The following is a 20227-nucleotide window of genomic DNA, read 5'->3' as shown; positions in this document are numbered from 1 at the left end:
TTCTTTACGTCCAAACATCTGTTTCTTCTCTCCAGCTGCAAAAGAAAACACAGGAAAGATGTATCCTCACCCACCGCCCTGTTTACACCTCACAGTGGAGTCATAAACACATGCATCATATCATAGGTGATCACCTTTATCCACAATTAGCTCCATGTTTTCCATCTGCCATGGCGGCTCCTCCAGTTCCTCTGTGCAATGCATTGTGGGACAAAAGTGTTTGTTTCCTAAAACCTCTTTAAAAAATCTTTAAATGCTTGTATTTGTTTTTAAATAAACCTGTATTGTATGATACGTTTTAATTAGACAAAAAATACATATGTTTCTAACGTCTTTGATGCATAAAATCCAAGATAAAACAGTCCAAAGAGAAAAAAAACATATAATTCAAAGTACAAACCTTCAGAATATAGAGAGGAATGAAGCTGTAAAGTTTGGTGTATGTAAGAGCTACTGAAGTGGAGATTTATGGATCAGAGTCTGAGAAAAACTCATTTAGAGAAAACGTCCTTTAAAGATATGTTTAGTTAAATTACATACATATAAAATAGGCCCAGAATCACCTGCAGTGTCTCCTATAATGCATAAAAGAGATGCACGTGATTGAAAGTGTTTCCTCTACCGATTGTCTGGTGTCACACTAGAAGCTCCATATATTTAACAGAATCCAAAACTGCTGAAAATCAGACAAAAACGCATTTAAAATATACATTTACGCACTAAAAGTGTATTTCAGTACAATCAACCCTTCAGACAGAATCCCTGAAGACCGATCTTCATCAACACGCTGCTGCAAAGACTGAGAGGGATACAACACTAGTGCAATATTATATTTATTTCTTACAGTGAATTTTGGTTGCCATACAAGAAGTCTCGAGGATTTGAGGAGGGGCGGGGGGGTGGGGGGGGGGGGGAGAGTGCAGTTACAGGAAATTTCTCTCTCTTTTCATTTCAGTAATTAGTTGACTCTATGATGATTCAGTAGCACAAAATTACAGCAACATAGAAAACATGAACACAAGTCTTTGCACAAATTACCGAAAAACATCTTAGCCTCTATGAAGACTTAATCAAAGAATAGAATCTATTAATGCAAAAATTAAATCAATTAATCAATTAAGAAAGAAAGAGAAAGCCGAATGTTGGACAATGATAAAGGTGGGTTTAGTGTTGTTGAAGGGGGGTGGAGGGTTAGTGAGCCATGCCGTCCTAAAACATGGCCTGGTGAAGCGCCACGCCGCGGTGATGCTCTTTAAAGATTCCTACTACGTCTAACTAATCTTTCTGGTGGATTTATGTATGTATACATATATATAAGTTTCATATAGTTTCCTACCAAGATGGCCTTGCGGATATATATATTTATATCTTTTTAAATGTACATTTCTGTCTCTTTTTATACACACAAACTCTAAACTTGGGGGGGATTAGGAGATGAGAGAAGTCTGGTCAGGCAGATGGTGGTCGTCAGAAGATACCTGGGTTTTTTTGGTCACTTGACTGGCCAAAATATCTCAAGTCTACTACAGCGCTAGAGAGTGAGCTTCATCTAAATAAAATAGGAGAAGAACGGACATTCACCATTAAAACCAATGTAGCCGGACAGAGAGGAAACGTTTATGTGCACTGATGCCATTGTGACCGTAACGTCCGTATAAACCAAACCAACTACTGAGGTCTTGAATGACGACTTTGTTTGGCTCATTTTCTGTAACCAGTGTAGCATTAAAGCATGGTGGAATTAGCAAGCTAGCAATCTAACTAGCTAGCCGCTAAATTAGTCAAATTTAACAACTAAACGCTTCATCCACACACTCGTCACAGCGTAGGAAAGCACATCGCCATCAAGAGATGGAGCTCATCTGCTGTAACTGCAGCATAAAAGCATGGTGGAACTAGCAAGCTGGCTAGCTAACTAGCCAGCAAATTAGTCAAATGGAACAACTTAATGCTTCATCCACCAATCCTGTCAAAGTGTTGGAAAAAGCTTTGCTATCAAGAGATGAGTGACTTTGTTTGGCTCATTAACTACTCGCTAACTAACCAGCTTCGTCCGCTCTCTTCCAATACACAATAACAACTTTCAACAAAGGCCATTTTATTTTGTACGACTCAAAATGAGCACAAAACCACAGTTCAATGTCCGTTCTACTCCTATTCTATCTCTACGGTGTTCTACTTTAGGCAACACTTTATTAAAACACTGACAAGTGATGATATGTAACTTTAAAATGGGAAATAAAACACAACCAAGGAGATTCATTCAGAATAAATATTGCTTCTTACATAACCCATAAGTCTAATAATACGTTTTTTTTTATCTATATAGTATTTTGTTTTTTTGGCAATCCACGCGTCAGTGATGAACAGCTTTTGTTCAGATAACCTCTATAAAATTTTTCATAGAACTCTATACAAATCTTTAAAAATACTGTGCTTTTCTCCTCCCCCTCCGACACGCCGCTGTTTGCTCTAAAATAAGTGACATGTTCAAACAGGAACAGGATTATAGCAGCATTGTCCCGTGCCGGCCTCCGTACAGCTGATGTTCACAGAACACAGAGCTTGTGTATGTTTCATTTGTCTCCTCCAAAGCTGCACCTAAACATGAAGCCGCGGAGTGTGATATGAAACCAAATCAAACTATATATATATATATATATTTCAGACGTTGGGTTACTGTCGAGCACATATCGAACCACACGTTAGGTGTGCTCTGAAAGAATCTACTTTAAAAACACGGGCTCCTTTTTCTTCTTTATGGAGCTAAACAAGCGACAGTGGTGCAGGTAGAGTGGAGGAGGGGAACTGTGAGCTCTTTAAGGCATCCTCTGCAGGATGAAGGGCGGATGAGACCACCGCTGTGGTCGTCAGGTCAGCTCTGGCAACTATAAATCAATCTTCATAGAATTCCTTTTTCTTTTTTTTTTACTCTAAACCTTTTAATAGAGCTATACATATAATCAAATAGACATTTTTTTTATCCTTTTAAACACTCTTATATACACGTTTCAACACATACTGCACTTCTACTTCTGACCAGCCTGCACTCATTGCTAGCAAACACATACATTTCCAGCTTTATAAATGCTGATTTAGTTTAAGGTTGGACCCTTTGTGGGGAAGTTTAAACCTTCGTCTCTACTGCTGGAGCTGCAGTAGGACTGGGTAAGAATACGGGACAAGGAGAAGCTTATCGTCCGTTCTAGTTACAGAGACTGAAGTTCATCTGCACCAGATCAGGAACTCTTTTCTATCCCGTTCTAATCTCACACAGGGCTCAGGCTGATGAACATCTGCCGGCTCTGTCAGCTTGTTCTCTGCTTAGTTATTGTTTGTTGCACAGTGGTTAGAGTGCAGGACAATGTGGACTTACGTGAAAAACGTAATTCGACATAAAACCCTGAAGCCACGGAATCTCCATCTGCTGTAAAGCCAACGGGTGGGCAGGGATTTAAAGTGGTCTGGCTGAGGTCGCTCTACGTTTATAGGAAACTGCCAGCGTCGGTCTGCAACAGCTTTGTTAACGCGGTGTTGCGTCTCCAGCCTTCTTCTTTTACGAGAAGTAAAACGCTCCTCTGAAGGCTGTTTTCGGTCTAAAACAGTATTTTCCCTTTGAATGACAGAAAGGTTCCTCTGAACAGCTGCTCCAGTCTGGGATGCTGTTTGGTTCATTTGGGATCTGGTTGGAAATGAGCTCCAGTTAGCTTCATGCTAACGAAATCTCTTATTGAGTCTTTGTTGAATCTTCTCGCTCTTTTTTTATTTTTTATTAACAAAGAACAATGTACAAAATGTTCATTTAGCTATATAGAAAACACTTCATTTCCCTGGTAAAACTGGAGCTTTAGCTCTTTAAATGTCAACCTATGAGTTCTTAAATACGAGGTTGCTTATCACTTCAGTTATTTAAAATAGTTGGAAGCTAAAAAAGGCCTCCAAAAGGATTCGACACTGGATTCAAAGTCAATAAAACGCTTTCAAACGACAGACTGAAATAGTTTGACATTTTTGGAAAATATGCTTTTTAATCATCCTGCTAGGAGTTTAAAAGAAAAGATAAATATCACCGTCAAGTTACTATGGAGCTAAGGCCAGGAGACGATTAGCTTAGCTTAGCATGAAGACTGGAAACAGCCATGAGAGTCTGTACTGGTTACAGTGGGTTGTTTTGAGCTAAATGCTAACATGCTGATGTTTCAGCAGGTATAATGTTTACCATCTTAGTAGCTAATTAGCACAAAACATGAAGTACAACTGTAAGTCTAATTGGAACGTCATCAGTTTAACTGTTACTAAAATGTGACCTGATGATGGCGCTGGAGGAAAAGTTGGTGGGATCAAAGTTATAAGAGTTCATCCTGAGAGGGGACTCGAGTGTCTTAATCAAATTTCATGACAACCCATCTCATCATTTTAGATAAATTACTCATTTACAACAAGGAAACAAAAGCTATAAGAATAAAGAGAACTGGATACAGAGTTGGTGGCGGCGTCACGTTCACTCCCATCAAAGTTGCTTTGTGGTGCATGAAGCAAAAAGTTTGACTTCTGATATACAATTCAAGGTTTCAAAATGATGTGGATCTTTCAGCAATCCTAAACATCAATGGGCCTGCTCTGCAGAATAACTAGTATGGCATTTTACAACTATTAGTACCTACTGATTTAAATATGTGATTTACCCCCCAAAAAAATATTTGCAGATTTTCCAAAGTACATATCTGTACCAAGTCCCAGTATGTTGTAACTTCACCATAAATTAACCTCATAGCTTCATCTTTATGCTAAGCTAATCGCCTCCTGGCTCCAGCATCATATTGTAGATGACACGACATCTAACTCTCTGCAAGAAAGCACATTTCCTCAAAAAGTCAAGCTGTCCCTTTAGATGCTATCTCTCTTATAAAGCCCTCATCTTCTACCACGTGTTTGATACGTCAGCGTTGAACATGAACACCGAGCGATGACCTGCTGATGGAGAAGAGGAAGGAGCTCTGATGGGATGAAGGAAAAGTAAAGGTCAAAGGTCAAGAACAGCTCTAGTTTCTCTAAACTGTGGCCTATATATATATATAGCGGATCCATGGAAATAGCTAAACTGATATTTTGGGTCAACCAGTGACACACACACACACACACACACACACACACACACACACACACACACACTCATAAACACACAGAGGAAAAGCTGCTAAAACCATTTCAAGGTGAGATTATTTTTCTGGTCCAACGTTTTGTCGTCCCGTCTTGTTCCTCGTGTCCTCCCGGTTTCCATGGTTACGATGAGGTGGAAACCTGGATCCTTCTCTGGTGACCACCTCTCTCCACGCTTTGCTCTCTCTCAGGAGAAGAAGGCCATCGCCGTAACCGTGTGTGTGTGTTTATACATGCGTAGGGTGTGTATGTGTGTGAAGACAATGTGTTTTCTCATTTATCAGTGTGTGCTTAAAGTGTGTGTGTGTGTGTGTGTGTGTGTGTGTGTGTGTGTGTGTGTGTGTGTGTGTGTGTGTGTGTGTGTGTGTGTGTGTGTGGACACGAGATGTGGTTCAGTATCTATTTTAAACAGTTCTTATTTTGACACAAACAGGTGAAAAGCAAAAAAAAAAATGGAGTCTATCTCAAATTTTTCTCTACAACTTTAGATGCACCCAGAAATATAACTCCGGTAGGACTCTAGTGAAGAAATATTATTCTCTGAACAAACTCTAGCAAAGATAGAAAAGGAGCGACGACCAGCTCAGCTGGTTCTTCATGCACCCACACCGGGATGCACGGAAAAAGTCTTCAGTATTCCAAAGCGGTCGGGCGAGTCTTTGTGTGAAATAAACTTCCAGACGAGTATTATTTTCCCCAGCGTTTCAGTTCACGATATTCCAGAGTGTGTTTTGTTTTCTGGTCTTTTCTGCTTTCCTCTCTCCTTGATGTGACATAGCAGCTATTCTCTCCTCTCCCCCCCCCTTTGTAGTTCCTCCAGACATCCCATGATCCACCCTGATGGGAAGGAAGAAGAGGGACGGACAGACCGGAGCACTGAGACGAAGGCGACGGAGGACGAGAGAGGACAGGAGACAGCGAGAGGCAACACTTCTACCCGGCGTCCACGACTTGAGATGACGTCCGATGAAAGCCATCAGGTCAAAGGTCAAACACCTCCCTCTCCTTCGACCCCTGACATCCCTCGCCCCCGTCGTCGTCCTCGGAGGCTTATCTGTCCTGCAGCAGCTTGAGGGCCCTCTCGATGTTCATGCGGTGGCCCACCCTCGTGACGCCGAGGTCTATCAGGTCCTCCTTCTGCAGCGACGGCAGGTGGGCGCCCTCGATCTCGTTGTCCAGGAAGGCGTCCCGGTGCTCCCCGAGGTTCAGGCTCTCCAGCCAGTCCGCCACGTCGTGCTTGCTCCACAGCTCCATCGGCTTGGAGGCGAAGGGCTTACCCGACGCCGCCGACTGCTGCATGAGCGTGAGCGGCGACGGCGAGCGCGAGCTGCCGCTTCCGCCGCACGAGGAGCTCAGGCTGTAGGCGCCGCCGCTGCCCATGGGCGGGGTGGGCAGGCCGAAGACGTCGGTGAGGGTGGGCGACACGGAGGGCGGCAGCGAGGAGCAAGGTGTGAGGGAGGAGCCGGAGTCCGGAGGGCTGCAGGGGTGAGTCTGGGACGGGAGGCTGCTGGGGGGTGGAGGTGAGGGCGGCGGCGTTGTTACGCATCCCTGAGTCGTCTGATGGCGGCCTGAGAGGAACAGAGACGAGATGTTAGTCGGGTCAGATGGAGGTTCAAAAGCAAACTTTATTGTTTTACAGTGCGGCATAAAGTTTTTAATTTCGTTTTAAATCAGTTTTCAAATCATAACTTTGGTAACACCTTCTAGAATCCCCACGTACATAATTCATTAATATAGAAATACTTATAACACATTATAATCGGCTCATAGTGCTGTAATATCAAAGTTATAACCACTGATAAATCATAATAATGCTTTATAACAACAAGCATTTTATAATGAATTATAAGGACAAAATGACATTATAATCTCATTACAATGCGTTATCATGTGATCATTAGTTACTCTAAGTGGTCTTTGCTTGCTTTTATTAGAGTAAACATTTTACAACATTGCTGTGTTAAATATTCTTAGATTTAATGGAATTTTTTCCATGTGGACTGATACGGTTTTAAAGTGATGCATAACGTTTTTTAATTTCGTTTTAAATCAGTTTTCTTCGCAGAAACTTTGGTAACACTTTCTAGAACTCCCACGTACATCATTTATTAATATAGAAATACTAATAACACATTATAATCTGCTCATAGTGCTCGTATATCATAGTAATAAGCACTGATAAATGTACAAAATGTTTTATAACAACAAGCATTTTATAAGGTGAAGAATTTCCATAGTTTTTAATTTTTTGTTGGAAGGATCTTAATATAATTCCCATAGTTTTAATACATAAAATGATTTTCATAATACATTATAATCTTCTACAATGCATTATAATGTGATCATCCATCTAATTTTACAATCTTTTGTAATCTCTTTATCTCTTCTTAGATTTAATAGCATTTTGTCCTCTTTATTTAATGCAAACAATGACCATTTATAGTGACTTATAACAACAGAGCATTGCATTATAATAGTGATTATAACATATTATAAAAGATTATAATGTATCACAACCACGGGATTTATATAACACTATGATCCTTGCAAAAAAAAAAATTGTTTCTGATTATGATACTGGATCTTATAAATCATTATAAAATGCTTTCTAATGTGTTATGATTATTGGTATAAAGCTCTGCATACAAAGGTAGTTATACAGCGCTATCAGCAGATTATAACGTATTATTAATATGTTTATAATGAGATAAACATTTGTCTATTCAGCTGCTGGATGTGAAGGTAAGAGATGGTGGACGGTCGGCTGAAGCAGTCGTAGAGATTGTTAGAGTTTTCTCCACTTTGCACATATTTTTCTATCTTTCATTGTTCTTTAATTGAAAATAAAAAATATATATAATAGACAAACAATCAGGAAATAGAGAATGAATTGGTAGTTCATGCATTTGAAAAGGTCATTTTCATCCACATGCACATCAAACTGTCCTGCAGCCTGAAAGGAAGGAAGTCTGTCTGAAAACATTTCTTGCTCGTTAAGTTTTTTTTATTATTTCCTCTATATTTCTGTCTTGCGTTGTGTTATTGGGTTTTATAAAACATAAAATACAAAAAAGAAGAAATGATGTAATGCTGCAAAGCGACCAGTAGGTGGCATCACATGCAAAACCTTTAATCTTCAGCAGCTGACGTAGAGGATGGATGTGAAAGCAGAGCAGAGCTTTTTAGCTTTTAATCTTTTAAACATTTGAGTCAAAGCTGCCTAACTGACTACTCTGAATGTTTAGATCGAGGTATTTACTGTGAGTTGTGTGTCAGCTGATATTCTAGTTTAAAATCAATAATTAGCATCTTCTTTTCATGTGAAATCTTATCATTAAATGTATTGTGATTTAACTCGATTCAACTTAATGTTTTAACACAAACTGACACAAGTTAACATCAGTCATGTCTTTGTATACAGCAGGAAAACAACCTTATATGATCTATCATAATCAGCTGACAAACACTAAATGCTGATTTTATTTAACATTTTATGTTGTTTTTGTAAATCTGTGACCAAGTATTTTCAATTGAATATGTGAAAATATACAATCAGAATTTCCTGGCTTCATAACAAAAATTTGAACCTCGTATTATGATTTATATAATGATTTATATAATATATAATATAATAGTTTTATATTATTTTAATAAACTGTTAAGTACAAGTTTAACAGTTTATTAAAATATATAATTCTATGTCATTATTAAAACAATCGTCTCACTTAGACATTCAGTTTGAGGCTTCAGAGATCAAAAGGCTTGATCTCTTTTGAAGTTTCTTCATAAAATGACATAATATTGTTTAGAATTTTGAATTACATGTCAGTCTTTCTGCCATAAAAGAAATGTACTAAAAGTATTCCCTCTACATTTAAAGGGTTTTCCCGCCTAAAGCCGTAACCCCTCCCAGTGTGAACTCCCCATTGTTAATATGTTTAATGGTTTATTACATTCATGTGAAATGATTACTGTCACAAAGACTAAGTGCTCCACGCTGGGCGTCCTGCAGCCGGAGGGAGGCCTGCAGCGCGCTAATGGATGGAAGCGTACCACGACATGGGGAGGGAAGGTCAGCCGCTCCGAGCTTCTTATAGTACGAGGAGGAATGTTATGTATGTACAGTACGTATGTATAGTAAGTATGTATAGTAAGTATGTATAGTAAGTATGTATAGTAAGTATGTATAGTAAGTATGTATAGTAAGTATGTATAGTAAGTATGTATAGTAAGTATGTATAGTAAGTATGTATAGTAAGTATGTATAGTAAGTATGTATAGTAAGTATGTATAGTAAGTATGTATAGTAAGTATGTATAGTAAGTATGTATAGTAAGTATGTATAGTAAGTATGTATAGTAAGTATGTATAGTAAGTATGTATAGTAGTATGTATGTATATAGTATGTATAGTACGTATGTATAGTAAGTATAGTAAGTATGTAAGTATGTATAGTAAGTATGTATAGTATATGTATAATGTATGTATAGTAAGTATGTATAGTAAGTATGTATAGTAATATGTATAAGTATGTATAGTAAGTATGTATAGTAAGTATGTATAGTACGTATGTATAGTACGTATGTACAGTAAGTATGTATAGTATGTATAGTAAGTATGTATAGTAAGTATGTATAGTAAGTATGTATAGTAAGTATGTATAGTATGTATAGTAAGTATGTATAGTAAGTATGTATAGTATAGTAAATATGTATAGTAAGTATGTATAGTATGTATAGTAAGTATATAGTAAGTATGTATAGTAAGTATGTATAGTATATGTATAGTAAGTATGTACAGTAAGTATGTATAGTATGTATAGTAAGTATGTATAGTAAGTATGTATAGTAAGTATGTATAGTAAGTATGTATAGTAAGTATGTATAGTAAGTATGTATAGTAAGTATGTATAGTATGTATAGTAAGTATGTATAGTAATGTATAGTATAGTAGTATGTATAGTAAGTATGTATAGTAAGTATGTATAGTAAGTATGTATAGTACGTATGTATAGTACGTATGTATAGTAAGTATGTATAGTAAGTATGTATAGTAAGTATGTATAGTAAGTATGTATAGTAAGTATGTATAGTAAGTATGTATAGTAAGTATGTATAGTAAGTATGTATAGTAAGTATGTATAGTAAGTATGTATAGTAAGTATGTATAGTAAGTATGTATAGTAAGTATGTATAGTAAGTATGTATAGTAAGTATGTATAGTAAGTATGTATAGTAAGTATGTATAGTAAGTATGTATAGTATAGTAAGTATGTATAGTAAGTATGTATAGTACGTATGTATAGTAAGTATGTACAGTAAGTATGTATAGTATGTATAGTAAGTATGTATAGTAAGTATGTACAGTAAGTATGTATAGTATGTATAGTAAGTATGTATAGTAAGTATGTATAGTAAGTATGTATAGTAAGTATGTATAGTAAGTATGTATATAAGTAAGTATATGTATAGTAAGTATGTATAGTAAGTATGTATAGTAAGTATGTATAGTAAGTATGTATAGTAAGTATGTATAGTAAGTATGTATAGTAAGTATGTATAGTAAGTATGTATAGTAAGTATGTATAGTAAGTATGTATAGTACGTAAGTATGTATAGTAAGTATGTATAGTAAGTATGTATAGTAAGTATGTATAGTAAGTATGTATAGTAAGTATGTATAGTAAGTATGTATAGTAAGTATGTATAGTAAGTATGTATAGTACGTATGTATAGTAAGTATGTATAGTAAGTATGTATAGTAAGTATGTATAGTAAGTATGTATAGTAAGTATGTATAGTAAGTATGTATAGTAAGTATGTAAGTATGTATAGTAAGTATGTATAGTAAATATGTATAGTAAGTATGTATAGTAAGTATGTATAGTAAGTATGTATAGTAAGTATGTATAGTAAGTATGTATAGTAAGTATGTATAGTAAGTATGTATAGTAAGTATGTATAGTAAGTATGTATAGTAAGTATGTATAGTAAGTATGTATAGTAAGTATGTATAGTAAGTATGTATAGTAAGTATGTATAGTAAGTATGTATAGTACGTATGTATAGTAAGTATGTATAGTAAGTATGTATAGTAAATGTTAAAGTAACCGTCCTCCCTCAGAGATATTTACATCATGCAATTGTTAATTTGGGAAATAAGGAATGAAAGCTATTTTAGCTTTTTAGATAGAAAATGATACGTAGAGTTTATTTGTTATAATCTAAACTGATTCCTGTATCTAGTGCTCATTGCAACAGCAGCTATGTTTGAAAAGGAAAACAAAAGGAGTCGTCTGTTCTGAGGAGTCTGTCCAGTCTGTCGGGATAAATCCGCCGGGTCGTCAGATGATTAACGGCTCAGGACAAAGAAGATAATGTTCTGCTCCTCTAATTGATTTCTTTCTCTGACGTTTCTCTCATCTTTGTTGTCGTTCTTCTTTTATTGAGAACTACAAAATGGTTTTACTTCTTTAAGAGGTTTAGAGGGAGAAATGTAATCTTTAGTTCAACTGTTTACAACTCTGCAATACTCTGTTTCATTTTAAAGGAAAAGCAACATTTTTTATATCTATGTTTTCACGAGGAGCCGTAGACTGTATAGAAGAAGTGGACGCAGTTATCGTGACGTCACTCATTGGTTTGTGGATGTTTTGAAGCCTCGAGTTCGCCATCGTTTTTTGCAACCAGTGAATAGAAGCGTATACGTCTCTGGTGTCGACCTGTCAATCAGTGTGTAGCCCCGCCCTAAAGCATCCCCTGCTTTATGGTCTGTTTGACTCTAAATGGAGCATCATTTACTAAATGAACATCATGCTGTATTGAAGAAGACTTGAAACTAGAGATTGAGACCATAAACTCATGTTTACAATGTTTACTGAGGGAATAAATCAAGAGAGAAGTAGAGTCATTTTCTCATAGACTTCTATACAACCAGAGGAGTCGCCCCCTGGTGGACAGGAGAGAGCATGCAGCTTTAAGACACTTCTGCAGACCCGGAGGTTGCCGCATGGTCGGATCCAATGGGCTTTGCAGCTGAGACCCACAGGCAGGAAATCAGAACGTGTTGGGAGACGTTGACACATTGTCGGTTTTTGGGGATTCATGGGATTTATTGACAATGAGAAAACTGTTGAGCAACAACAGACCCACCGAGCTAGTTTTGCACTTTAAAAAAAACACATTTTTGGCAAATGTGAACCTCAACGAGATATAAAAACAAGTCTCACCACAACATGCAAAAAACACAGAGAAGTGTGTGTATCCGTGCTGTATTTGTATCGTGTGTGAGAAAGACACATGTGATGGATGTGCTGATATTTGGAGCAGTGACACACAAGAATAACCCCCATCACCACCACCACCACCACCACCACCACCACCACACACACACACATCAATCCATGCAGAGTGATCACACCTTCCTTCAACTTCCCCCCCGAGGATTTCCTCCCCTGTTGATTGTTTCTCCTGATAAATCGATTGAACGTCTGGCACTAGAGTTTACAATCTGACCGCCCCTGTTCTGTTCGGCGGAGGTGTAGCCTAGATATCACTTTTTCTTTCCCCTCTTGTAACATATGGGACAGCCTGAGGGGAAGTGAAGGAGGACTGAGGGGGGAGGTCGCTCTGCCAAAATGGAACTGGGCCATCGTTAAAAGTGCTTCCTTCACCGGGCAAAAAAACAACAACTTACAGTTCTACTTTTTCAACAGCGGCTTCTTGGCAGGAAGTGGTGTTGGACGGGTGAGATGGAGACAGAAGACAACATTAGACATTTACGTGAAAACAGACAACATATACACGAGATAAAAGAAAAGAGGAATGCATGCCTCCTGTTTTCCACCTCTAACTCACTTTACGCTTTTTAATTTGACCGGACAGCTAAACAACACAACAGCACTAAAACAATACTTAACCTGAGATCTGTCAAGCACTTCTCGAATTGGCATCCAGCTATTCTATCATCTATTAAACACTTTTGGTTGCAGGAGTGAAATTGATGTGAAAAGTATGTAATTGCTTATTAGGCTAATTAGCACAGCGCCTCGTTTAGCTTCTCTGACCTTATTACCGTTTCTTGCAGCGATCAAAGAGGACAGTCACTGTTATGTGTGCTGTGGACAACAGCAAACCACAGTACATGTGCGTACACATACTTTGCTTAATTGCTAACAAAATTCTTTATTAGCACAGATGTATTACTCTCATGTCCACGCGGGGCTGGGAGTAACAGTTATATAACGACACCACCTTAAGTGTTATGTAATGCTAATGTAGAGCTCATGCTCCACAGGCGTCTCCATCAGGATGGGGGAGAATATCTCAGCGCTTAGCTCATCTTCATATCGGACCATTATCTAATAACCTTTGAATTTGTTCTACCAGAGTGTACGCCATTAGGCAAAAGTTTCTACACTAGATGTCTATCTGATAATGCTGTAGCTACATTTAAAGAAGCGATTTCTTCAGGGTTTTATTCAGTACCATTGCTCAATATAACAGAGGACTCCTACGCTAGCTTTAGTCCGTCTCAGATTGACCATCTTGTTGATAGTGCTGCATGCTCACTGAATGACACTAGACTCTATAGCTCCTCTAAAAAAGAAGCTAATAAAAGAAAGGAGGTTTGCTCCATGGTATAATCCTCAAACCCGCGATTTAAAGCAAATATCGCGAAAACTTGAAAGGATATGGCGTTCCACCAATGTGGATGAAGCGCGGTTAGTCTGGCGAGACAGTCTTAAAATATATAAGAAGGCACTCCGTAATGCTAGAGCAGCCTATTATTCAGCATTAATAGATTTAAATAAGAACAACCCCAGGGTTCTCTTCAGCACTGTAGCCAGGCTGACAGAGAGTCACAGCTTGAATTGAATCTTCCTAGCACTCCTTCATTTACTGCAGAAAGAAAATATGTTTTGTCTCTAAAATCTACAAAAACATAGTTAATCTAAAACAGTTTATTAACACTAGTAACCACAAAACACAAGTATTGGTGTAATATAATTAGGTTCCTTTTTAAAACTAAACACTTTTGTATATTGCCATATGGCGATTGAAGTATGTTTTTTTATGTTAATTCTACTCATTTAGCGGCTGGATGGTTAGAATGCTAGCTTGCTAATTCCACCATCCTTAATGCTACACTTGATTCAGGAAATGACTCTGGCCCTCTACGCTTTGTAACGTCACTACACTGCTATTTTTTAGTCGTTACTGCAAAACCTCAACTCAGTGAGTCCCGATTTGCCGTAAATCGGTTTAGTTTATATGGAAGTTAGCACGCTACAACGGTACACATAAACATGGCCGCTGCTCTCACCCTCCTGCTACGTTGATTTGAATGGGAACGTCTGTTCTATTCCTATTTTAATTGTAAGTTTAATAGTATTTTTATTGTTAATTTTTATTGTTAATTTAATTGTGGTGAAAACTGGGACATTTGAGTTTTTTTACAGATATTTGTCGAGGACGTCTGTCACCATAAGTAACAGTCAGAGTTAACTGACTATTCAGTGACATGTTGCACCTTTAATTAACCTTTAATTAGAGCTTGACAAAATGGACAAACTCATGTTCCATTTTTGAGACTAGATTTTGTGTAAAAATTGTGTTATTTGTGTGTGGATTTAAGTGTTTTTTGCCGGTTTCATACAACTGAATATCTTTGAGTTTTGGATTGTTGGTCAGACAAAACAAGCAATTTGAGCTTTTTAATAATTTTAAACACTAAACAATGAATAGATATTTCACATATACAACCCACCCATTAATTAACAACATAAATAATAAGTTTTGGGTAATTTAAAAGTCATGACACAGAGCTTTGCACCACACAGGTTCTGGCAGAAGGAGTTCTGTGGAAGTTACAGTCAAGAACCAACAAAATTCTGCCGCATTCTGCAAATGCAAACACTCACGTAGTCAAACCCCCCCCCACACACACACACGCATATAAGTAACGTTAGCACGGGTCCTTCGCTGGCCTGCATGTCAGCTCAGCACCAGAGCTCTCTCTCCGTCAGCTGAGCAGAGCGATGCAGTGCTATTGATATCTGCTGTGGGAGACCTCGCCTTCACCACGCCCACACATCGCATGATGACTCCCTGCCTCTCTCTAGCACACATCCAGGGTCGCACTCATCGCTGCTGCATGCACAGCGCTGCCTTTATTTATAGAAGCCTGAACACACACACACACACACACACACACACACACACACACACACACACACACACACAGATAGAGACTGACTCGGCTGTGCTGGTGTTACATAACGGTGGCCTACTAAAGCAGCGCTGCACGTGACCTGATTGAGATGATGTTGAACTCTGCCGAGGGTTAGGCCCCATCTCACACACACACACACACACACACACACACACACACACACACACACACACACACACACACACACACACACACACACACACACACACACACACACACACACACAAACACACACATGTGCAAACACACACCCCTCCCCTGACTCAGACTGACATCACTGCAGGCCTCAAGGCTGCTCTCATCAGCCGGTTGCTAGGCAACCCTTTCGTCCACAGGCACAACCAACGCACATTTAATCTGGGAGGCTATGAGACAGGGATGAAAAATAAAAAAAGAGAGAGAGAGAGAGAGAGAGAGAGAATTAAAAAAATACAACCCACAAATGTCCAAAAGGATAAAACGTTGATCTGGTGCTGAGGCTGATTTCAACGTAGCGAGGAAGAACGAAGCGAGAGAGAGGAAGGACACGAGGAGCTAAAGGATGGAGGGGAGAGAGAGAGAGAGAGAGAGAGAGAGCATGTGTGAATCTAGGCCATCTTCTGTGCATCTCTGTTGCCATCTGTTTGACAGTCAGAGAAGAACGACCACCTTTCCTCCCCCCCTCCGCAGGGCCTCTCCGGGTCCTATCTGCTCTCAACCTTATCTTATCCACAACACAAAGCAGTGCGACAGGAAACCCCCCCCTCTGAGCACGGGGGCAGATAATCAGACCCCGGCGACACACGAGAGAGCCGGGTTTAAAAACTCAATCCGACACCAGACGGCAACAATCGGGATGAAAAAAAAAAACAGATTACAAGCAATCGACTGGTTTAAGCAGGATGTTCGTTGCCGTTGGGGACGAGGGGTTGGATGCTGCAGTCACATCGGGTCAGGATGACATCTGGTCGTTTGATCGCTCAGAGGAACCAGTAACTGAACTGAACCAAGTAAATCTGATCAGTCAACATCCCGTCAAACTACACACAGAATCAGATCGTATCACGGATCAGAGTCACGGATCAGAAAGGGGAGCAAATAGAACTTTTAGAGATCCCTGATCACGTTTGGTTACATTATCAGAGATCAGAGTCTAGAAAAGCATAAATGCTGATTTCCTGATCTCCTATTTTACTGAATATTGGAGGATAACAATCGTCAGTAAAACTTTATTTCACCGTTATTCAACGTTAAACTGTGTAATTCACATGCGTGCTGAGCCGTGACGGGGGATCAGTACGGATTACGGATCTACAACGGTCCGTCACACATCTGGTTGTTTCAGTGTGAGTAGGAAGGAAAATATCAAAACAGCAAAAGTCTATAATACAAAATACGATTAACAGGAGCTACAGACCTGCAAATGACATTCACTTTAGATGAGCCTTGTATGAGTTTAATTATGATGACACATATGATGGCTTTTGCCCTGAATATGGGCAGGAATGGTTATATATATATGATATATCATGTGGTAAAATACTTTCCCCAAATTGCAGCTCATTTTTGCAATAAACTTGACATATGTCACAGTGAAATATAACTAAAAAGTATATAAAAATCAACAATCCTCTCAAAAAGAGCTTTTTAAATGCATGGCTTGGGGGGAATAAACAGTTTACTTTGAGAGGCTGCCAGCTCGATTCACCTGATACCTTAGCATCACAAAGCTACAAGCAGAACAAACAGACAACCTGAGAGCTCTCCACCTTATAGGCAAAGTAGAATTTTCACCAAAATGGCAGAACAAGAGACACGTAAGCCGCCTAATGTTACGCCATAATCACTGTATCACACCATAAACATACTGCTGTGGTGACCAACTCAATAACTGAGCTGACAAAACGCCTTTATTAACATAAGGTGACATTGAAATGATTTGAGCTGGTTCTGAAATGAGAGTGAATCTTGGGTCAGCTTCCACCTGCGTCAACTTTGAATGTGTTTACAAACCGCAACCGCAAGAATCGGAGTGATGGTGCCTTTAAACGCGTGTACTCCGTGTGCTGCAGAGTTCACCCGGCCGTGGACAAGATGTCGGCCATATTTGTTTAGTTTTTGTTTTTGTTGCTGCTGTTTACATTCCTTATGATGCAAATTAAAACAATGCATAATTGTATTACAATTATTGGGGGGGGTTTGTAATCATGTGATTGTTGTGATACAAACAGGCCATAACTGCATTTCCTCGTGCATCCCTGTGCTGCATAATGACAATAAATCATCCTTGAATCCTTAAAAATACTGAGACGAGCTACAGGAGATTCCATTTTTCCTCACTTATACTCAACGTTATGCAGCAAATCTTCTGCCATCTTTCTGACAGGAGCAGCACATAGTTCAAGTAATGTGCCAACACACAGACGGACAAGACAACTTCAAACTAAAACACCATGTAGCATGGAGGAGATGGATTAAAACAAATAAAAAGTGGAAACAGGGCTTTGGTGTGACGTGGAACCTACCTGTGGAGATGGGAGACACAGAGGGCATGAAGAAAGAAGAGGTGAAGGAACTACAGGAGACTGGAGAAAATGGAGATGAAGATGGAGAGGCGTGGGCTGAAAATGAAATGAGTACAAGGTGTAAAGGTCAAACAGACATGACTTTGAACGGCAGAGGATGAAATTGAGGATAACACGATAGTGTGTGGCGTGAAGCGTGAAGGAAGAGGCTCAAGGCCGGACCTAACAGCTGCTTAATTACCACAAACAGACGTCACTGTGTTGATCTTATGACTGTTGGCACAATCGTCCAGAGGAATGAACTCTTTCCCTCTGCTCTCCTCACCTCTCTGTGAGCGATGGGACCGCTCATACAAAATGCATGTGAGGGGTGAATTATTTATCATGCTTTTTTTATTTCCCTCTCTTATAGAGGAGATGTGAGTTTTTAAAAAAAACATGAGCGGAGCTGGTTCAGGTGCGGGGTCCATCAAAACGCTTTCCCAGTTAATAAAAATGTGACTCCTGTGTGCCCTGAACAGTCTAAAACATGGCTACGCAGGAAATCCATCTTGTTATATCAAATGTACCATCTCGTAATCCTACCTATCAACAAGTAAACAGGCTTCACCTCCATATGTATTGCCCTATAGTGGTCCTCTGTGCTTCCCTCCAAGTAAATAGTCACTTCAGAGTAAAGAAATGTCAAACAAATAGGAAGCGAGGGTTTGAGCTGAGTTATGTCTGCACATGTGCACATTGTAATTATAGTTATCAGATCTTCATGTTAAGAGCTTGTTCAGTAGGATGTCCATGGATGATACACAGACCCTATAAACTTAGACTTCTATCACATTAAAAGCTTGTTTCAACACTATTCTTAGTTCTTAGTTACATGATGGAACTATTTCTTGGCCAACAAGAGAAGGGTGCAGTGACTTAGCACATCCTCTTGACCTTGGGTTGACTATGCTTCTATAAAACCCTTCTCATGCCATACAAGCACATTCCTGCAGCCTTTTATATACACTTCAGAAGCTAAAATCCACAAGACATAATTTAAAACTTGTCTACACAAAACCAAACTCACATTTATCAGTGAGGAGCAAGCAGTGGATCAGTCCCATTGTGATAGATAAACAAAACCCAAACTATCTTCATATCGGCAAGATATGTCAATGAGTAAGTTAGAACATGTTCCGTTGTATCTCTGGTGAACCAACTCTGTGATAAAACTCCTGGCTTCTCCCAAATGAACAAAATATGGCCAGCTCCACTGTGCACAAAAACCTACAGTATCATTAACGTCTTTACACAACAATATCCATGCTATGCAAAACAGCAGGCACTGCTTCATGCAAATACTGCAATAGGCAATCCGCCATAAAACCACGATGGACTGAAAGGGGTTTAGTCAACCCATAAAGAGAATGAAGTTCTTATACAAATAACCAACCATTGAAATTATGAATACAAGCAAAAGATGAGGAAAGACTGACATCAAAATAAGAAACTTTGAGTAATAAAGAATTTGTAGACCCAGAGCCCAGAGGGACTGACTTGTCACGCACCTTGTTCCGAAGCCCCCCCTGGTCCCGGTCGGGGAGTCGAGGCTATCTCCTGGCTTGGCTGGCCTGTCGCGATTCATGTGCTGCAGAATGGAGCTCAGCTCGGTGATGACGGTGTTCTTGCCGTCCGGTGTGGATGGGGGGCTGCGCAGCTCCGGGGGCTGATCGCCCCACAGCTTGGATGTCCTTTGAGTGGGAGTCCTAGGAGGTTCAGAGGATGAAGGGAGAGGGGGCGGGGCCTGAGGCGGTGAGCCATAGGACTCCGGGGGCTCTTCGATGAGAGCGTCGTGATAAAGCGACGTCCTGTTGATGACGGACTTGCCCTTGGGTTTGGGTGGCACAGGGGGCCGATCCACCAGGAAGGCGTGTCCGTCCGCGGTGGCGTAGAGGCTCTCCAGAGCGCTGTCGCAGAAGCCTCCCTCCGACGACAGGGTGGAGATGCTGGAGACGGTGCTGGTGGCGTCCATGTGCTGAGGATCCCCGCTACTGCGGCTGTCTACCTCCTCGATGCCCGAGTCACCCACCCCTGACTCCGAGTCTGGTGGAGGAGGAGGATATGAGGGGGGCATGCTGTTTGCCACCCGTTTGTGTTGATCCAAGACAAGTGGTGGGGCGTGAGCGTGGTACGGGGGTAGAGCGGGTCCCCCATTCCGCCTCTGTTGATGAAGCATCTCTGCAATGGCACTGGCCTGGTCATCAGGAATGTCAATACTGTTGGCAAACTCCAGCGGTGGGGGGAGGGGCTCTGTGAAGTCAAAATCCTCGTCAATGTCAACTGAGGCG

General features: G+C 39.8%; 1 protein-coding gene across 1 annotated transcript in view; it reads right to left on the bottom strand.

Annotated features, from left to right (window-relative positions):
* Window positions 1-6210: 6210 nt before the first annotated feature.
* The window catches only part of LOC129108911 (SH3 and multiple ankyrin repeat domains protein 2-like), an 88722-nt gene continuing 74705 nt past the window's right edge, over window positions 6211-20227 (bottom strand). The window contains 3 exon segments of the mRNA XM_054620840.1: window positions 6211-6676; window positions 6678-6728; window positions 19448-20227. Of these exon segments, the coding sequence (XP_054476815.1) occupies window positions 6211-6676; window positions 6678-6728; window positions 19448-20227 (1297 nt within the window).

This window comes from Anoplopoma fimbria, chromosome 2, assembly GCF_027596085.1.
Source record: "Anoplopoma fimbria isolate UVic2021 breed Golden Eagle Sablefish chromosome 2, Afim_UVic_2022, whole genome shotgun sequence".
Classification (NCBI taxonomy): domain Eukaryota; kingdom Metazoa; phylum Chordata; class Actinopteri; order Perciformes; family Anoplopomatidae; genus Anoplopoma; species Anoplopoma fimbria.
This window is presented reverse-complemented; position numbering and strand designations above follow the sequence as displayed.